At 48.3% G+C, this 20,981-nt stretch overlaps 1 protein-coding gene and 1 long non-coding RNA gene across 3 annotated transcripts in view; one reads left to right on the forward strand and one right to left on the reverse strand.

Moving 5' to 3' along the window:
• Window positions 1-20,981, reverse strand: part of B3GAT2 (beta-1,3-glucuronyltransferase 2) — a 28,707-nt gene that overhangs the window by 5,844 nt on the left and 1,882 nt on the right. Inside the window, exon 2 of the mRNA XM_068153447.1 lies at window positions 4,869-5,013. Within this exon, the coding sequence (XP_068009548.1) occupies window positions 4,869-5,013 (145 nt within the window). The remainder of the gene's footprint in view (window positions 1-4,868; window positions 5,014-20,981) is intronic.
• On the forward strand, window positions 613-19,560 carry LOC137448689 (uncharacterized). 2 transcript variants are annotated; one of them, XR_010989198.1, is made up of 5 exons: window positions 613-933; window positions 8,154-8,376; window positions 13,491-13,553; window positions 18,428-19,063; window positions 19,186-19,560. It is a non-coding gene; the product is annotated as an uncharacterized lncRNA (long non-coding RNA). The 2 variants fall into 2 exon arrangements; XR_010989197.1 differs by having other exon boundaries at window positions 13,491-13,529.

Below are 20,981 nucleotides of genomic sequence, written 5' to 3' on the forward strand. Positions count from 1 at the left end.
GTTTGGGTGTTGGTTTTTTTTGGGGGGGATAGTTATGGGGCTTTTTTTTGGTGCACAGCTATGAAATAAATCTAATTGACTGAAGAGCTACCTAGGTAGGAATTAATTTGTTGAAGGATAAGATGCCTGGAAGACACAGCAAAGATTCCATCTGCTGGCCTTCAGCATGAGCTGTTTCTGTTAATTCACACCTTGACTTGGGTTAGATCAGTGGCCTGTGTTCAAAAGCAGAACCATTTTTCTTCCTCTAGTTTGGCTGAGCTGGTTTGTAATGAATTTGTTGCTGTGACTAAGGCTTTTGCTCCCCAAATGCTGAAGTCAGCTCAGAACTGAGGATGTACATCATTTCCAATGCTCAGTGCTGATGCTGAGGAGGACATTGACACAGTTCAAGGTACTGCCTTTGGCTGGTTGAACCGTGGCTTGAGGTCTGCTGCTTTCACGTTGTCTGCTCCCACTGATATGCTGCTCAAGTTGCAGTAATGCAGAGATGCTCAGCCAGGAGTGTTTGTAGATCAGAACAAAGACATCTGCTGACAGCCAATTCACCATGAAAGAGGCTCTTCATTTTAGGCCCAACCTTTAAAATAGCTGTTACCTTTTGATGGAGGAGTGGGTTTGAGTGGGGTGTTTACCACAACCACTCAATTAAAACTCTTCTGTTTGTACTTGTGGCTTCCAGCAGTGCTTCCTTCAGCTTCAGACAAAGCATGCCACGGTTGGCAGTGCCATTGACAGGCTAGCCTTTTAATCAGGGAACCAGAAAGAAGATGAGATGTACTAAAAATCTCAGCAGAATCCACAAAGGAGTGACTGCTCAAGCCCTAGCAGGATGCACAGTGGATGAGCTCTGGACTACAAGTCCAGAATCATAGAATGCCAGTTGGAGGGGACCTCGAAGATCATCTGGTCCACCCTTTCTCACAGGGACAGGTAAGTCTATGACTTAAGTGATTCCTGGAGTGCTGATATAAATGTTTCCTTGACCAGTAGACATTTCATTTGCTCTTCTCAAACTAGGGAAGAGCAGATTTAGATTGGATGTTAGGACCAAGTTCTTTACTGTGAGGGTGGTGAGACATTGGAACAGGTTGCCCAGGGAGGTGGCTGAGGCCCCATGCCTGGAGATATTTGCAGTGAGGCTCAGCAGGGCTCTGGGCAGCCTGATCTAGTTGAGGATGTCCCTGCTGACTGCAGGAGGGGATGACCTTTAGAGGTCCCTTCCAACCCAACCCATTCCCTGATTCTTCTGAGTGGCACTGGGAACAAGGCAAAAGTAAATCACTAAGAGCATCATTTAACACAGAAGATTTTAAATGAGATCTATAAAAACCAACACACTGCCTACCTCACAATCAATGTCACTCTTTGCTTACAACACCCAATTCTCTACTGCTTTCCCTCTCTTGAGGGGAAGGAATTAAGTCTGTGTCAAACTCTAGAACCTACCTACAGTTAAAACTGAGGCAGAAGCTAAAACTCACCAGAACCAATTCATCTGGTGTGTTGGTTGCCAGACAAGAAGCCACACAGGAGAGCAGCCACTCTGCTTTCTGAGTGCAATTCAGAGAACAGCAGTGCCAATCACAAGCTTCTCAGAAGAAACACCCAAAGCTTACTGAGACAATTGCTCTGTGTGCCTGTATTTCAAAGAATCATAGAATGGTTTGGGTTGGAAGGGATCATCTGGTTCCAATCCCCCCACCATGAGCAGGAACTTCCACTAGACCATCTTGTCCAACTCCCCTGCAGTCAGCAGGGACACCTCCAGCTAGATCAGGTTGCCCAGGGCCACATCAAGTCTGATCTGGAATATTCTTCTCCAGGGATGGATCCTCAGCCAGAAATTGATGTTTCTGTCTGAGGTGTTACCCATTAGTTCTCCTCTACCTTGTTTAATCCTTTGAACTGTAAATACATATTGTTCATCAAACATTTCAATCAGTGTAAAGATCTTCTGTTGAGGTCAGAAAGCACTGTCCTTTTTCCTCTCCCCAAACACAAGTTGTCAGAAAGCAGTAAGTGCTTGGTTGTTTCTAGCCTGGCCTTGCCCTTGTATTCCTATTTTCCCCCTTCCCTCTCCTTCCTGAAGAGAGAAGATGCTGTAGTGCAAACCACTCCATCATTTGCTGGGAAAGCAGCTGCTGCTATATCAGAAACTGGGCTTCTGCACAGCAGTGATTCATGTGGCAGTTGTGAATATAGAGAAAAGATTGTCTAAGCACTAGCTGACAGCAAGACAGAGCTATCTGCTCTGCCAACTTCACCACAGAAGATTGATTAGATCTGTTGTGAAGCTTTTCTGCCTTCACCTACCAGGCTATAGCTGTCAGTGGTTCTTCCCGTAAGCCCAGTGTTTCAAACTAGATGCATCTGCAGTTATCACCATCACTCCAAATAACCCATAAAACCCATGATTAATTTCATGATAAAGTGACAGTTTACAACTTGAGGTCCAAGAAGGGCCTGCTGCATTTAGACTGCCTGCTGGAGACTGATGACACAGTGACAGGCAGGGGCTCCTTGCAGAAAATAATTGGGTTAATTAATTTACAATCAACTTATTTCAGACAAACAATCTAGCCAGCACAAAAGCCAAGCTGCTGCAGAAAATGAAAACCAAGTGAATTCTGTTCAGGTATCACCAAGAAACAACTAAATTAGATGAGGTGTGTAAGCCAAGACCTCCAGGATATTTAGTACTGAAGGAGGCACTTCACAGTATCACAGTATCACAGTATCACTAAGGTTGGAAGAGACCTCAAGGATCATCGAGTCCAACCTGTCACCACAGACCTCAATGTCCTTCTTAAACTGAGGGGCCCAGAACTGGACACAGTACTTAAGGTGAGGCCTAACCAATGCAGAGTACAGGGGCACAATGACCTCCCTGCTCCTGCTGGCCACACTATTCCTAATGCAGGCCAGGATGCCATTGGCCTTCTTGGCCACCTGAGCACTCTGCTGGCTCATGTTTAGGCAGCTGTCAATCAGCACCCCCAGGTCCCTCTCTGTTTGGGAGCTCTCCAGCCACTCTGACCCCAGCCTGTAGCTCTGCATGGGGTTGCCGTAGCCAAAGTGCAGCACCCAGCACTTGGACTTGTTGAATGCCATCCCACTGGACTCTGCCCATCTGTCCAGTCGGTCAAGGTCCCTCTGCAGAGCCTTTCTACCCTCTGACTGACTAACATCTGCCCCTAACTTGGTGTCATCTGCAAACTTGCTGATGACTGACTCAACCTCCTCACCCAGATCATCAATGAAGATGTTAAAGAGGATGGGGCCCAGCACTGATCCCTGGGGCACACCACTGGTGACTGGCTGCGAGCTGGATGTGGCACCATTCAGTACCACTCTCTGGGCTCAGCCTCCAGCCAGTTCCTAACCCAGCACAGAGTGTTGTGGTCCAAGCCACGAGCTGACAGCTTAGACAGCAGTTTGCTGTGGGGGACGGTGTCAAAGGCCTTGCTGAAGTCCAGGTAGACTACATCCACAGGCCTCCCCACGTCCACCAGGAGTTTTAGAAGCAGCCTACTCCAAGATGTCTGTTTCTGTCCCACTCATGGCACTTCAGGACATGGTTTCATGACCATGGTGGTGTTGGGTTGATGATTGGCCTCAATGACCTTAGAGACCTTTTCCAACCAAAACGCTTTGATGATTCTATGCTAAGACATGTGAGAACAGTTGCTGTGAGAAACACTGAGGTATCAGGAATCATAGAATCATTATAGGTGGAAAAGACCTCTAAGATCATCAAAGTCCAACCTTCTGCCCAACACCTCCATGGCCACCAGACCATGTCCCAGAGTGCCACATCTACTTGTTTTACTGAAACTTCCAGGGATGGTGACTCCACCACCTCCCTGAGCAGCCTGTTTTCTGCTAAGAAATTCTGCCTAATACCCAACCTAAACCTCCCCTGGTACAACTTGAGGCCAAAGGGACACAGTTTAGTGCCAAGCCTTTAGTGCTGAGTCGAGAGCTGGACTGGATGCTCTATGAGGTCTCTTCAAACCAGACATATCCTGTGATATTCTGTGATTACCTCTTGTCCAGTTAGTTACTTGGGAGAAGAGGCCAACACCAGCCTCACTACAACCTCCTTTCAGGTAGCTGTAGAGATCAATAAGGTCTCAGCCTCCTCTTCTTCAGGCTAAGCAGTCCCAGCTCCCTCAGCCTCTCCTCACAAGATGTGCTGTCCAAACCCCTGACCAGCTTTGTTGCCCTTCTGTGTACCCGCTCCAGCACCTCAGTGCCTTTCTGTGGCCTACGCTGCGGTGCCCAGGCATGGACACAGTACTGGAGGTGTGGGCTCAGCAGTGCTGAGTAGAGGGGCACCACCACTCCAAGGCAAGTGGACACTTCACAGTATCCCAGTATCACCAAGGTTGGAAGAGACCTCAAAGATCAAGTCCAACCTGTCAGCACAGACCTCATTACTAGACCATGGCACCAAGTGTCACATCCAATCCCCTCTTGAACACCTCCAGGGATGGGGACTCCACCACCTCCCTGGGCAGCACATTCCAATGACGAATGACTCTCTCAGTGAAGAACTTTCTCCTCACCTCCAGCCTAAACTTCCCCTGGTGCAGCTTGAGACTGTGTCCTCTTGTTCTGGTGCTGGCTGCCTGGGAGAAAAGACCAACCCCCTCCTGGCTACAGCCACCCTTCAGGTAGTTGTAAAGAGCAATGAGGTCTCCCCTGAGCCTCCTCTTCTCCAGGCTAAACAACCCAGCTCCCTCAGCCTCTCCTCACAGGGTTGTGTTCAAGGCCTCTCCCCAGCCTTGTTGCCCTTCTCTGGACACGTTCAAGTGTTTTGATGTCCTTATTAAACTGAGGGGACACAAGAAGTGGACACTTACCTGCCATGTCAATAGCAAAGGGCCTGTCAGCTCTCCAGCCAGTGTACCAGCCCACCACTTTGCCGTTCTCCACGACCGGCCGCTCGTAGCGTCGTCCTCCCACCAGTCCCACAGGCCAGACGGAGACCTTCCGTGTCGTACGCATCTGCAAGGGGAGCACAGCCTGACTCAGAACCACAGAACCAGAGGATTGTTCTGGTTGGAAAAGACCTCTGAGATCATTCAGTCCAACCATCACCCCAGCACCACCATGGCCATTCAACCATGTCCTGAAGTGCCATGGCCACAGGTTTCTTGAACGCCTCCAGGGTTGGTGACTCCACCACCCCCCTGGGTAAGCTACTGCAGTCAGTGTCTCCTAGCAGGCTGTTTAGGTAAGGGCTGGTGGAAAGCTCACATATTAATCATCAAGATTAGGTATTTCAAAGCACTTCTAGCTTACAGATTTCATCCCAGCAGAGTTAAGAACTTGAAAGCTGCATGTGCCCACTCGTTTGCTGTGAACCCTCCAGCCCATGGGCAACTCCATACCACTGAGAATCCCCCACTCTGGTTGAAGAACAGACATCTGAAAAGCCATGAAACAGGAGTCTTGGTTTTCTTGTTTGTTTGGCTTTTCAAAGGTGTAGCAGATCTTTTCTTTATCTGTGAGAGTACAGCATTCTTGTTCTGCAGGTGGCTGAGGTATTGTTCAAGCCTAGCCTGGGAGAGTATTACAGCAACCATTAACTAATACACCCTTCAATTAGTACAAGGAGTTTGAGACTGGTAGCAAATACACTGACCAGAGGAAATTGTGACTAATATTTGCTTACAAATATTTAAGGGGTGGGTGGCAGGAAGATGGGGACAGACTCTTCTCAGTGGTCCCCAGTGACAGGACAAGAAGTAATAGGCATAAACTTGCACAAAGGAAGTTCCATCTGAACACAAGAAGGAACTGCTTTACTGTGAGGCGGCCAGAGCACTGGAACAGGCTGCCCAGGGAGGTGGTGAAGCCTCTGGAGACTTTCAGGGTCCACGTGGGTGATCCTGCCCACCTGGATGTGTTCCTGTGTGACCTGCCCTAGGTGATCCTGCTCTGGCAGGGAAGTTGGACTCTCCAGAGGTCCCTTCCAACCCCTATCACTCTGTGACACTGTGATTCCCCTACCTGCAACACACCAGATTTGTACAATAGATAAAGCTCAGATCTATTAAAGCCTCACAAAAAGGAAGGATGAAGCTGGAAGTTGGGGCTGAGCCTTTTAAATTCTACATTTCCCCTTGACAATCTCTGCCAAGTTTCTGAGAAGGCCAGAAAGCAAGTTGGGCAGGATGCTTCTGCCAGCCTGCTATCAGCAAGGGGAGTGTTCCCCAGTGGTGTGAAAGCAATTCTGCAAACAGGGTCCTCACCTAACCTAGAAGAATCTGTAGCCACTGAAGAAATGACCCTAGCAAAGTATTGTGTCTGACTGGGAGCCAGTGAATTCACTTCAGTGGGCAGCAGAACATTATCTGCAGTAAGCAGGAGGTAAGAGGACACGAAGCTGACACGCTGCTTCCCTTGGGAAAATCACTGCCAGCCTGGCGTGAGAGCCTGAGGAGAGGAGTGCAAGGACACAGCAGCCTGCACAATGTAGGCAAAAGGCCCTGTTTTAACCACTGTGCTTCAGTACAGTGCCATTTAAACAAGTATTAAACTATTGCAGTGTAATGTGGGCTTCATTCAATCTGGGGCTCTTAGGCCTGGAGGAGAGAAGACTGAGAGGAGATCTTATCACAGTGTATTAGAGGTTGGAAGTGATCATGGAATCCAACCCCCCTGCCAGAGCAGGATCACTTACTCTGCACAGGAATGCATCCAGGTGGGTTTTGAATGTGTCCAGAGAAGGAGACTCCACAACCTCTCTGGGCAGCCTGTTCCAGGGCTCTGTCTCCCTTACTGTAAGTTTCTCCTCATGTTGAGGTGAAATCTGTGTTCAAGCTTGTACCTGTTGTTCCTTGTCTCATTACTGTGCACCACCAAAAAGAGAAGAGCTTGGCCCCCTCCCCTTGACACCCACCCCTCAGCTATTGATAGATATTGATCAGATCACCTCTCAGCCTTCTCTTCTCCAGACTAAACAGCCCCAGGGCTCTCAGTCTTTCTTCATAGGGGAGATGCTCAAGTCCTCTAAGCATCCTCAGTGTTTCCAAATACCTGAAGGGTGAGTGTGGAGAGGAAGGTGCCAGTCTCATCTCAGTGGTGTCCTGTGATAGGATAAGGGGCAATAGATACAAACTGGAACACAGGAAGTTCCACCTCAACAGGACAAAAAGCTTCTTTACTGTTGAGGGTGATGGAACACTGGAAGAGGCTACCCAGAGAGGTTGTGGAGTCTCTCCTTCTCTGGAGACCTTTGAGGCCCATCTGGATGTGTTCCTGTGTGACCTGCCCTAGGTGATCCTGCTTTGGTAGTGTGATCTCTAGAGGGCCCTTCCATCCCCTAGGATTCTGTGATTAATTTTAAGCAATCTCTTGTTTCCTGTTGAAGCTGAGACCTGCTCCTCAGGGTGGGGTTAGCCCTTTCTCCTTCCAAGCACCCCTCTTAGCAAAAGCACATACAGCTTTACATACGTGCAACTGCAGTCCCCCAGCGACAGGCACTAAAAGTAAAAGACAACCTTGGTTAAATATTAAATACTTCCCTCTCTCTCTCTGCCAAGGTGAAAGATTTGTCATGCACAGCATGTAGAGTCCCAGAAGATGCACCAGAAAAAAACCAAGAAGATGTCACATCAATCTGGTTCACAATCCTAAACTAGATTCTGGGGATAACTTTCACACAGAGAAGGCATGAAATGCACATTAAACCCCCCACAAATCTCTCTGCACAAACAGCAGAGAGCCAGGCACCTGCTCTCCCTCTTGCTCTTTGTGTGTCTCTACATTGGTTTAGCAACATTTTCTCCCTTCTGCCCTCAAAACTGTTGCAGCAAGTCAGAGCATCTCACTCAGCAGCAACAGCAGTCCCTGCTGTGTAGGAAGGAGGTATGCATGCAACTGGCAACACAGGGCTTGCTCATGATGAGGATTCTATCCAAGCCACTGATTAGTTAATTGCCAGTGAGAGACTGCCATGAATCTCTCCATGGGTTAAATGTGTTTGTCTGTAACTGTTCTCCCTGCTTATTTTTCCATTCTCTCCCACTCCCTCCTTTTAGCAAACACAGAGTTAGCAATTCACTGTTTGGATATGGAAATCAGTCAAACCTCATGAAGATCTTTCAGCTCTGCTTTTAACACTATGTCCATTCTCACAGATTCTTCTACCAGTGCATTCTACACAGCAAGGACTGCCTTCAGTTCTGGGCCCCTCGCTACATGGACATTGAGGTGCTGGAGTAAGTCCAGAGAAGAGCAACTTAAACTGGAGAAGGGTCTGGTGAGGAGCAGCTGAGGGAACTGGAGTCATTTAGTCTTCAGAAGAGGAGGCTGAGGGGAGACCTCATCACCCTCTACAACTACCTGAAAGGTTGGAACAAGGTGGGTGTTGGTCTCTTCTCACATGCAACAAGTGAGAGGAGAAGAGGAAATGGCCTCAAGTTGGAGGTTCAGTCTGGGTATTAGGAACAATTGTTTCACAGCAAGGGTTATCAAGCATTGGAACAGGCTGCACAGTGGGGTGGTGGAGTCAGCATCATTAAGAAGCATTTAAAGGACACATGCATGTGCTGCTGAGGGACATGGTTCAGGGGCAGTGGCTTACAGTAGTGATATAAGTGCAAGCTGTAGGTGAGCAGTTGGACTTGATGATCTCAAAGGTCTCTTCCAACCTCAACAGTTGTATGGTTCTGTTAACATCCAAACACATCAGACATGGACACAGGGCCTCATCCTGTTGGGCTTGTCTACACAAACAAGTTTCCAATAGGTTTCCCAGGGTGTGATCAAGCCACATTAACCAGTATTAACTGCAGGATAAACACAAGGCCCCCTAACATCTTTGTTATGGTCATTACTATCTTCTGGAGGCCATGGCTAGCCTGAAGGAGGCCCTGGGGAGACCTTATTGCTGTCTAAAACTACCTCAAATGAGGTTGTAGCCAGGTGGGGGTTGGTCTCTTCTCCCAGGCAACCAGCACCAGAACAAGAAGACACAGTCTCAAGCTGTGCCAGGGGAAGTTTAGGCTGGAGGTGAGGAGAGAGTTCTTCCCAGAAAGAGTTGTTGGCCATTGGAATGTGCTGCCCAGGGAGGTGGTGGAGTCCCCATCCCTGGAGGTGTTCAAGAGGGGATTGGATGTGGCACTTGGAGGCATGGTTGAGTTGTCAGGAGGTGTTAGGTATTAGGTAATAGGTTGGACTTGATGATCTCTGAGATCTTTTCCAACCTGGGTGATTCTATGATTCTGTGGCTACCTGAACAGAATTACTGATGTACAGCATTTAGCTAACCAGTCCCAACTGCTTGTCCCCACAGCAATGATAAAATGCCACCAGACAAGGGCAGGTATGTTCTGACTAATGCATGAGAAGCCTGCACCCTGCCTTGTCACACAGCAAGCAGCTGGGCAGCTGCACTGCACAGTGAGCCAGATCACACCAGACTTCTCAACTGGGTCAAGAGCAGCCATGGTATTCCTGCCAAGAGAACCAGACTGATTTACATTAATATTTTAGCAATGTGTAGGAGAAGCTTTTCAGCAGAAAGTATCTCACTGGCCTCACAAAACCAGCAGGATATCACAACAAGAAGTTTTAATTACGGTCTTGGGTCCATCTCAGTGCCTAGAAATAAAGTCAGTAAAGCCCCCACACATCAAAAGGCCCTAAGTAAACCTGTGCAGAGCTCTTTATTCTGGCCTTACATTACTTTATTCTCACAGGCTACATTTCTGGAGAATGAAATAAGCAGGTGTCAGGAGTACAGTAATCCCTCCAAGTACAAACTGAGAGAGCACATCTAGCCTAATATTTATCCTAATTCTGAAATACCTCACAGCCCCAGGATATGCCAGGCAGATGAAAGGGGGAATACTTCTTTTAAGCTTCTGAGAGTAGCATTATTGCAGTTAACACACTGGTATGTTAGGGCTTTATTAATGTCTGATGGGGAGACAGCTATTATTTGGATTAAAAGGCCATCTTGCATCTGGACTTTGTTGCTGCTAATCATTGGGGCACAAAAAGGTGAGTCAAAACCATGTTAATTCTAAACAGCTTTAGGAGTGGTAGCACCTGCTGTCTTCATACTCAGCACTTTCAGTCCTAGTAGATTACAGCAATAGTATTTCTCTTACTTACATTTAACTCCCTGTAAGTTAGGCATCTGGTCTACTCTACTTAGAGTCCTGTAGCTGATGAACAGAGATAGGAACCTACTGGAAAGCAGCCCTGAGGAGAGAGACTTGGGAGTGCTGGTGGACGAGAAGCTCAACAGGAGCTCTCAGTGTGCACTTGCAGCCCGCAAAGGCAATCAGATCCTGGGCTGCATCAGGAGAAGTGTGGCTAGCAGGTCGAGGGAGGTGATCCTCCCCCTCTATTCAGCCCTGGTGAGACCCCACCTGGAGTACTGTGTCCAGTTCTGGAGCCCCTATTACAAGAGGGATGTGGAGGTGCTGGAAGGTGTCCAGAGAAGGGCCACAAGGATGATCAGAGGGCTGGAGCACCTCTCCTGTGAGGACAGACTGAAGGAGTTGGGGCTGTTCAGTCTGGAGAAGAGAAGGCTCTGAGGTGACCTCATTGTGGCCTTCCAGTATCTGAAGGGGGCCTACAGGAAGGCTGGGGAAGGACTTCTCGGGATCTCAGGTAGTGATAGGACTAGGGGGAATGGAATGAAGCTGGAGGTGGGGAGATTCAGGCTGGAGGTGAGGAGGAAGTTCTTCCCCATGAGAGTGGTGAAGCCCTGGAATGGGTTGTCCAGGGAGGTGGTCGAGGCCCCGTCCCTGGAGGTGTTTAAGAGCAGGCTGGATGAGGCTCTGGGCAGCCTGATCTAGTGTGGGGTGTCCCTGCCCATGGCAGGGGGGTTGGAACTAGATGATCCTTGTGGTCCCTTCCAAACCTGAATGATACTATGATACTATGATGTGATTCCTCCTGCCTGGCTTATACAGCTGTCTTAAGGTGGAATGACTCTCTGTCTGGAAATACTTTCAACATAAATTCATAGAATGATTTGAGTTAGAAGGGACTTTAAAGGTCATCTAGTTCCAACCTTCATCCTTCAGGCTGGGACACCTTCCTTTAGCCCAGCTTGCTCAAGGCATCATCCAACCTGGCCTTGAACACCTCCAGGGAGGGGGCATCCACAGCTTGCTTGGACAACCTGTTCCAGTGTCTCACTACCCTCATTGTAAAGGATTTCTTCCAGTATCCAGTGTAAATTTACCCTTTCAGCCTTAGTCCATTCCCTCTCATCCTCTCACTACAAACCTTTGTAAAAGTCCCTCCCCAGCTTTCTTGTAGGTCCTCTTCAGGTACTGGAAGCTTGCTCTAAGGTCTTCCCAGAGCCTTCTCTTCTCCAGACTGAACAGCCCCAACTCTCTCAGCCTGTCACCATAGGGGAGTTGCTCCAGCTCCCTGAGCATCTTCGTGGTCCTCCTCTGGACCCCCTCTAACAGTCTGGTGTCCTCTATTTCCTTTTGAATTATTTGAAAGGGAGTTTTGGGCATTGGGGGAGAATGATGATGCACTGGAGGGGGGAGGATGAGAAAAGGCTGAGTCACAGAGCAGAACGAGGCTGGGCGGAACATCACTGAGGAGTGAGGAAGGAAATGACAGGAGAGAGGAATAACAACTGACCAAAGAAATCCAGAGAGGTGATGGGCATCTAAGAGCAAACACAGTAGCAGCAGAGGGATGACTAAAGAGTAACAAGTGAAAATGCATCGAGCAATGAAATAAAGACGGCGATAAAAGCATTGCCAAAAATAGCTTCTCATTAGTCAATCAAGAACAGCAGCTTAATGGGGTGCACCAGACTGATGGGTAGGGAACATGCCAAGCCAGCAACAATAGAGAAAAGCCCAAGGGAAATGAAGGCAAATGACAGAAGGAAATGTGGCCACACTTCCTGCAGTGAAAAGGCTGCCAGGCTGCAAGGACCATCTGAGCGGTTTTGCTGCATGATGTTGATGCTGTTCTAGTTGGGATTCAAAGCTCTCAGCAAACACCAACTTGGCTGCTCTGGTCCAGCTATGGGACCCCCAACACAAGAGAGACATGGAGCTGCTGGAGCAGGTCCAGAGGAGGGCCACAAAGATGATCAGAGGGCTGGAGCACCTCTCTTAAGAAGACAGGATGAAAGAATTAGGGCTGTTCAGCCTGGAGAAGAGAAGGCTCTAGAGAGACCATGGAGCTACATTTTAATATCTGAAGGGGACCTGTAGGAAGGCTGGGGGAAGAACTGTTTAGAAAGGCTTGCAGCAACAGGATGAGGGGCAATGGTTTGAAACTGGGGCAGGAGAGATTTAGGATGGACATCAGGAGGAAGTTCTGCACAATGAGAGTAGTGAAACACTGGAACAGATTGCCCAGGGATGTGATTGTGGCCCCATCCCTCAAGACATTCACAATCAGACTTGATGTGGCCCTGAAACACCTGATCTAGCTGGAGGTGTCCCTGCTCACTGCAGGGGGTTGGCCAAGATGACCTTTGAGGGTCCACCCAACCTGATGCAATCTATGAATACAGCAGGACTTCCTCTTCCACCCCTTCTTTGTCACTTCAACCCCTGTGTAATCTGTGATCTGTACTGGTGAGGCTGCAGGTTATCAGCCAGGCTCGCTCCACCCCAGCAAGTCTGCAGTGGATTTCCATGCAAAATTCCCATTTATTCTTAGCAAAGATGGGACCTACAGCTCCTTCACCACAACTCTTCCACAGGGCAAAATGCTAGGGGTTAAAGCATGAGCTCAGCCCAGCCCCCTGCCAGGCATCCTGCGTTACTCACAGGTCATTTAAAGCTGCTTCAACAAAACTCCTGTGACCTCCCTAGGAGGCAGAGGGATAGCTCAGCTGCAGTGCTGCTGTGCCCCTCAGGCATTAAATGGAGCTTCTGCCCCTACTTATGACGTGACTTCAAAGGAGGCACTGAGTCACAGGAGAACTGTGCCAGTAGGTTTTGTGGCTCAGGGACTGGGATGTTTTGGAGGGTGGCAACTTGCAAGAGTGAGTCTGCTGTTGGTAAACTGACTGTAAAGGGTATGTCCCCGTGGAAACACTTGTAGGAAGAGTCTGCAAATCAGAAAATTTGTCAATCATTGATCTAGCCTGCTCTGCAACCCTCACTGGGATCTGATTTAGTGCTTCACCAGCCTCACTATCAGAGAGCTTTTTCCCAAACATCTGCCTTAAACCTCCTCGGCTGACTCCTACCCAGTCTGCACCGCGGAGAGAGAGATTAATTCCCCCTTCTCTCAAGCAGCTTTTTACAGATCAGATACAATGATTAATGCTTCTAAATTACACCAGCATCCCCGGGCACACATGTCAATATTGCCTCCCTACAAGGAGAAAACTGTACTAAATTTAACCAAAGCAGTTAGGAGCCAATTCCTCTGGATTGGGAAGGCTTCCAAAATATTTGCTAGTCCTGATTCCTTTTTGTCCTTCTCTTTAATAATTCTTTTTTTCTTACCCTACTTGGTTTTTCTGCTAGGTTGTGTTCACTGAACCTCTGAACAGCTGCTGACCAGTGGTGAGTACACTAACAGCATCACAGGTAAGAAAAAGATTGCTGTCAACGTGCAGAAACAGACAGTGCTTGGTACTTTGGAAGCCAGAGTCCCTCACTTGGATAAATCTGCTTGAAATAGCTGTTTCTGATCACTGCTTCCTCTCATTTTTCAGCTATTTCCTAGTTTCTCTCCCAGTCTCTTCTAATCCAGCCTCTCTAGCATAGGTATTACCTGCCTCTGTGCAAGGGGAATGTCAGGGTGCATTTAAAATCTGTCATGGAGCCTCAAATCATTTCTGTACTAGAAAGGTATTTAATGCACTGCTAACTCATATTTAGATCCTTTTATATGATGAAGAAAATCACTAATGACTGCCAGCTAATATCCAATTCTCTCTCGACTACTGCTTGTTGTTTTGAAGTCTCTACCAAAATCTGATTCACAGTATCACAGTATCACTTAGGTTGGAAAGGACCTCGAGGATCATCAAGTCCAACCTATCAACACAGACCCCATGACTAGACCATGGCACCAAGTGCCACGTCCAATCCCCTCTTGAACACCTCCAGGGATGGTGACTCAACCACCTCCCTGGGCAACCCGTTCCAATGACGAATGACTCGCTCGGTGAAGAACTTCCTCCTCACCTTGAGTCTAAACCTCCCCTGGCGCAGCTTGAGACTGTGTCCCCTTGTTCTGGTGCTGGTTGCCTGGGAGAAGAGACCAACCCCTTCCTGGCTACAACCACCTTTCAGGTAGTTGTAGAGGGCAATGAGGTCACCCCTGAGCCTCCTCTTCTCCAGGCTAAACAATCCCAGCTCCCTCAGCCTCTCCTCACAGGGCTGTGCTCAAGGCCTCTCCCCAGCCTTGTTGCCCTTCTCTGGACACGTCCAAGTGTTTTGATGTCCTTCTTAAAGTGAGGGGCTCAGAACTGGACACAGTACTCAAGGTGTGGCCTAACCAATGCAGAGTACAGGGGCACAATGACTTCCCTGCTCCTGCTGGCCACACTATTCCTAATGCAGGCTAGGATGTCATTGGCCTTCTTGGCCACCTGGGCACACTGCTGGCTCATATTCAGGCAGCTGTCAATCAGCACCCCCAGGACCCTCTCTGTTTGGCAGCTCTCCAGCCACTCTGACCCCAGCCTGTAGCTCTGCATGGGGTTGTTGTGGCCAAAGTGCAGCCCCTGGCACTTGGACTTGTTCAGTGCCATCCTGTTGGGCTCTGCCCATCTGTCCAGTCGGTCGAGGTCCCTCTGCAGAGCCTTTCTACCCTCTGACTAACATCTGCTCCTAACTTGGTGTCATCTGCAAACTTGCTGATGACTGACTCAACCCCCTCATCCAGATCATCAATGAAGATGTTGAAGAGGATGGGTCCCAGCACTGATCCCTGCGGGACACCACTGGTGCCTGGCTGCCAGCTGGATGTGGCACCATTCACCATCACTCTCTGGGCCCGGCCCTCCAGCCAGATCCTAACCCAGCACAAAGTGTTGCGGTCCAAGCCACAAGCTGACAGCTTAGACAGCTTAGATTCTTCCAACCAGCTCCAAAGAGATACAACAAAAGATCTCTATGTTGTCCAGGACAAACAGACTCACTTAAGACTACTTTGATATCAGGGAGGTGGTGGAGTCACTGTCCCTGGAGGCGTTCAAGGGGAGATTGGACGTGGCACTTGGTGCCATGGTCTAGTCATGCGGTCTGTGTTGATAGGTTGGACTCAATGATCCTCGAGGTCCTTTCCAGCCTTGGTTATACTGTGATACTGTGATCATTTGCATGGATATATCCATTAAAAAGTACACAGAATTAGTCTACTACAGAGCAGCAAGATTAGGACAGTTATGTAAAAGTTATCCAAGGTCCAAAGGTGGAATAAACAGTAAATATTCACCTCTTTTAAGGTCTTTTTTGAGTTGTTCTCAACAACCTTTCCCAGTCTACCACCACAGAGCATTCCTGGGCAGGCAACAGCTCCTGCAAATTCAGTTCTGGGCCCCAGCTCAGTGGGCAAGAGGGCCAACTGCTAAGCTATCAAGTAAGAGTTTGGGGGTTGTTTCTTTTGTTTTCCCTTAGAAATGACAATTACTGAAGTGATTTACTTCAGACTCCATGAGGCAAGGCTGCATTCAGGGTAGCACCCTACAGCATGGGTCAGTCTGCAAATCCCCGCCTTGCGTTCAGGCAGGAGAGCAGAGCGTGCCATACGTGCACGCTCCAGGCAACAAGCAAACCCTGCTACACCAGTCAGCACAGGGCTAGGGGTGGCAGATCCCAGGTTTTAGAGAGGAGCATTTTCAATTCACATATTTCACAGCTGAGGTGCATGAGCAAAATACAAGTGACAGATACAACCCAGACAGGAATCTCTAAAGATCAATGCATTTCTGAAGGCAAGGTCACTTTCCTCACATGTTGAAGGCCTTTATTTCTCTTCTTTGTACTCCTTCAAGCAGCTCACCTCTCACCCTCAAAGCTTTCAGGGGAGTCTGCACAACCAACACTAATTGTCAGAATCAAAGAATTGCTTGGAAAAGACCTTTATGATCTTTAAGTCCAACCATTCTCTAACTGTACCACGGCTAGTGCTAAATCACAGCCCTCAGCACCACATCTCTGCCTCTCTTAAAATCCTCCAGCGATGAGGATTCAACCACCTCCCTGAGGAACCTGTTGCAGTCTTTGAGAGCCCTTCCAAGGAAGAAGCTGCTTCTAATAGCCAACCTAAACCTTCCCTGGCACTACTTGAGGCCATTCCCTCTCATCCTACTACTTCCCCCAGCTTGCACACATGGACCAAGGAAGCATCCATGCATGGACACACATCCATGCAGGGACCAAGGAAGCAGTGCCCTTTGTCCAACTACTTGAAATAGAGAAAGGGCAGGGAAAAGGAAACACATGAATGGTGGGAAGAGTTAAGGAAGAGGACCTTTGCTATGTCTAGCTTTGGTTTCCAGTGTTTAGGCTACTTTTGTTTTTAAAACCTCTCTGTGAAGATGGAATGCCAGCTTTATCCAAGGTCTTCTTTCTGCCACTCTAAAATATGCAACTGGCAGTTGCTAGGCATCAGTCACAATACTACAATACTTTGCATTCAGGAACAAGATGAAGCAAAAACACAAAAGAAACTGTGACAAGAATCACTCCAAAAAGAGCAGCCTATAGTAAAAAAATAGAAGTTGTGATGATTCATGTAGAAACATCTGTAAGGCATTATCATACACAGCAGCTGGAGTTTCAGGCCTTTCAGTGGCTTTGTTATGAACCCAGGCTGATGTTCAGCTGATACATTTGCAGAGAGCAGAGTGTTGTTTTTGACACAGAGATGCAGATGCAGACCTCCAGGTGAACAGGTCACAGCTCAGCAGAAAAAAACCCATCAATTATTTTTGGGGTCTGCATCCCAAAAGAAGAAATTAGAGAACATCAGAGGCCAGAACTACCAGCATACCACCCAAAGCAGGATCTTTAATCTGACCACCATTATACTCTCAAGCAGAAAGAATCTGGAGTAACAAAGCCCCCCACACACACACTCCTGGACATAGTTCATCACCACTGCTGCAGCCCCGCTTAATACTCTAGAGAACTTCACAATCCCTGAACAAATTGGTCCTTTTCCTGAAGCCTTTCCAGGGAAAATGAGCCTTTCCCACCCAAATGCTCAGCTGAGCCAGTGCTGAATATACTGTAGCAGCAGGAGGACGAAGGAGGCTCTCCACCTTCTTCTAGGAGCAATAACGAAGCCTGCTCAGGCCCTGCCCAATTTGACTTTCAGGCCATAGTTTTGCCAGTCAAAAACTAAGCTCTACATCCACATGCTGTTGTGCATCTTGGGGCCAAAAGAAAAAGACAAAAAAAAACCCCAACTATAAATAGCACCAGAGAGTTCCAGATTAACTACAGATGGTGACATTTTCCAGCAAAACACTGCTGTAAGCTGGGTTTTTTCCCCTGATTCCCATGAAACACATTTTGCCCAGGTCTGTTTGGCCCAGCTCACTCCATATCAAACATGAGGTACTCACTGCTGTAACTAGACTGAAGCACTTTGGACAGAGATTAGAATTTCCTCATCAAAAGCTCTCCGAATCCCATGGCATTTCATGTCAAAGCCATGCTTCTTTCTGATCATGCCCTTCCAGTCTATACACCTCCACTGACAGCAAAGCCTTTGCTGGATTTGCTTTGTTAAAAAGACTCTGTCTTCTCTAAGGGCACTAGGGAAACCCACAGCAAAGGAGTTGCCTTAAACATAATCCTTCAGCAGTGTGCAGCTCCCTAGCATGCCTTCCTCTCTGTAGTAATGCTTTTTCAGCCTCTGAGCAAAATGCATCCCTAACACCAATGGTTATATGGTCCTAACTAGCTTTGGTTCCCACCCCACTAAGCTGTTAGAGCTATTACTGAAACCAGCTTTGCCTCAGAAAGCCATTACAAACAAAGACAGACCTACTGTTTCATACGGCAGCAAATGTGGAGGCCCCATCCCTGCAGGTTTTTAAGGTCAGGCTGGATGTGGCTCTGGGCAGCCTAATCTAGTGTGAGGTGTCCCTGCCCATGGTAGGGGGGTTGGAACTAGATGACCCCTGAGGTCCCTTCCAACCCTAACAATTCTATGATTCTATGTACACAATGGCTTGCAGGCAGATGCCAGCAGACATTGCTGCTGGCAGACTGCGACCCACACATCCCAGGGCCTACATCAGTGACATGCTTTAGGTCAGCCAGCCAGTACAGGACGGTGGTAGGATGAGAATTGAGGTCCTGTCTCATCCCTCTATGTTTACACTACCCTCCCCAGTGAGCAGACTCCAGTTTATCAGACCTCCTTTGGGATTACATGAGTTCAGGTCTGTAGAATTGTTCCTGGCAGGGTAACAAACTGAAAAATCCTCCTTTCTCAGGTACTGCTACAATCACTTTCACGACAGGCACCGGATTTCACCTGCACACCCATGTTCTGAAGCCGTTCTCTTCGTGCCTGGAGATGAAGGGTACGGTTTACCCTCACAAATCAGTCAATTCCTGAAGGAGAGATCAAGATTTACTACGAAGCTGTCAAGCCAGAGTCTGTAAAGACAGAGAGTTGGGCTTAAAAAGAAAAGCAAAAAAAAATCCAACAAGTAAAAACCAGCCCTCAAGCAGTGTCTTGACAGAAAACAAAACTGCTGGCACTCTCCAAAGGCAACCTCCCACTCACAAAGGCACATGCCGTTGGCAAAGCCTGCCGAGGGACTGCTGTGGACTCTGCCAGGTTAGCGAGGCACCGGCGGTGTCCCAGAGACCTTGCGCACAGCCCATCGGCGGCGTCAGAAAACAGCCATGGCAACCTGCAGTGGTAACTGAAGAAAAAGCTCCTCTCTGCTCCTGTTGCAGAGCCTTCCAAGCACCACATTTCACAGGGAAAACTCATTCAAGCACCTGTGTATGCCTGTAAACAGAACAAACATCTCCTGCCCAGCAGCTGAACCCTGAAGCATAAGCTTTGGGACTGGGGAACTGCATACCCGAGGTTGCCACTCTTGTTAGCAACAGCAAAGGCAGGTTGCCACTTGTGCTTGCAAATTGCAAGGCTAACCCTTCAGACAGGCTTATCCCCTTGCTTTTTGCATTTCCTAGCTGATTAGAGAGGTAATTTGCACTTTTATTTTTTTTCTTCCAGCATTCACAGCAATTAGAAGACTGCTACAGGAAATCATGAAAGAATAAACCTGACTCGAGCCCCTTTCAATGGGATGGGATGGAATGGAATGGAATGGAATGGAATGGAATGGAATGGAATGGAATGGAATGGAATGGAATGGAATGGAATGGAATTAACCAGGTTGGAAGAGACCCTTGAGATCATCAAGTCCAACCCATCATCCAACACTACCTAATCAACTAAACCATGGCACCAAGCACCCCATCCAGTCTCTTCCTGAACACCTCCAGTGATGCTGACTCCACCACCTCCCTGAGCAGCCCATTCCAATGGGCTGTGTGCCACTCAAGCCTGCCAATGTTTGTGTTAAAAAAAATAAGAATAATACATCTTCTGTCCCACCCTTCTCATTGTGGCAAAGTCTGTTTTCTCTGTCAAGTTACAGAATCCAAGATTGAATAGTTTTATGTGCCTCAAGAGAGGTGGACACTCCCATCGCATCTAGGATCAGTAAGTGGAATTACTGCACATTAGAATGCACTAAGCACAGCCATGAGAGTCTAAGAAAATCAATTACAACAAAGGTTTAGCCTCCAGGCAAAGGTCTCCAAATTAGCAGTTCCTGTGCTGAATGCCAAAGGAAGTAGGGCATCCCTGCAGAACTGGGACTGGCACGTGCCCACATACTGGCAACGGAAAGGGATGCATTACACATTCAAACACAAAGGCAGGCAAACGGTTCTGAAATAACCTGCTCTAGGGAATTCCACATGCTTCACATGGCACAGAACCATAGAAGGGTCTGGGTTGGAAGGGACCTACGAAGGTCATCCAGTCCAACCCCCTCTGCAGTTAAGCAGGGACATTCTCAACTAGATCAGGTTGCCCAGAGCCCTGTTGAGCCTCAAGTATCTCCAGGGATGGGGGCCTCAACAACCTCTGTGGGCAATCTGTTGCAGTGTTCCATTTCCCTCAGGGTAAAGAACTTATTCCTAACATCCACATCAAACCTACTGTTCTCTAGCTTGAAGCCATTGTCCCTTGTCCTATCACTGCAGGCATCTCTAAATAGTCTCTCCACCTTTCTTGTAGCCCCACTTAGGTACTGGAAAGCTGTTATTAGGTCTCCCTGGAGCCTTCTCTTCTCCAGGCTGAACACCCCCAGCTCCCTCAGACTGTCCCCATAGCAGAGGTGCTCCAGCCCCCCAAACACTTTTGTGGCTCTCCTCTGGACCCTCTCCATCAGGTCCATGTCCTTCCTGTATTGAAGGCTCCAAACCTGGACACAGTACTCCAAGTGAGGTCTCACCAGAGCAGAATGGCAGAATCGCCTCTCTCTATCTGCTGGCCACACGTCTTCTTCTGCAGCCCAGTATGTGACTGGCCTTCTGTGTATGGTGTTGATTTGAACCTACTGACTGTAAAGCGGGTGAGGAAGGACAGTGCTTTCAAACTGCAGAACAGTAGTGCGCACTACTAGCTACAACACTGTCCGCCAGCAGAAGGCACGGACCACAGTTTGTCTGAAATCCTGCAAGTTCTCTCTCTGCTGCCAACCTACTTGTCAGTTTCCCTGCTGAGGTTACTGTTCTGTCAGGGAAGATACACATGCTCATTCCTCTGCTGTTTTATGTCCACTTGAACATCCCTTCTTCCTGCCAGGGAAAACCCACAATGAAAGCTGGCTGTCCTCTCCCCCAAGAGCTTGCCAGTTCCCACCGAAGTGGAGCAAAGCCCTTCACCAAGGGGCTGCAATAAAGACAAAACCAGGTCCCTTCATAAAAGAGACTCCTGAAAGAGTGTTTAGCCGTTAC

The sequence above is a fragment of the Melanerpes formicivorus genome, unplaced genomic scaffold, assembly GCF_026170545.1.
Source record: "Melanerpes formicivorus ecotype bairdi unplaced genomic scaffold, bMelFor1.0.p_v2 SCAF_26, whole genome shotgun sequence".
In the NCBI taxonomy this organism is placed as follows: domain Eukaryota; kingdom Metazoa; phylum Chordata; class Aves; order Piciformes; family Picidae; genus Melanerpes; species Melanerpes formicivorus.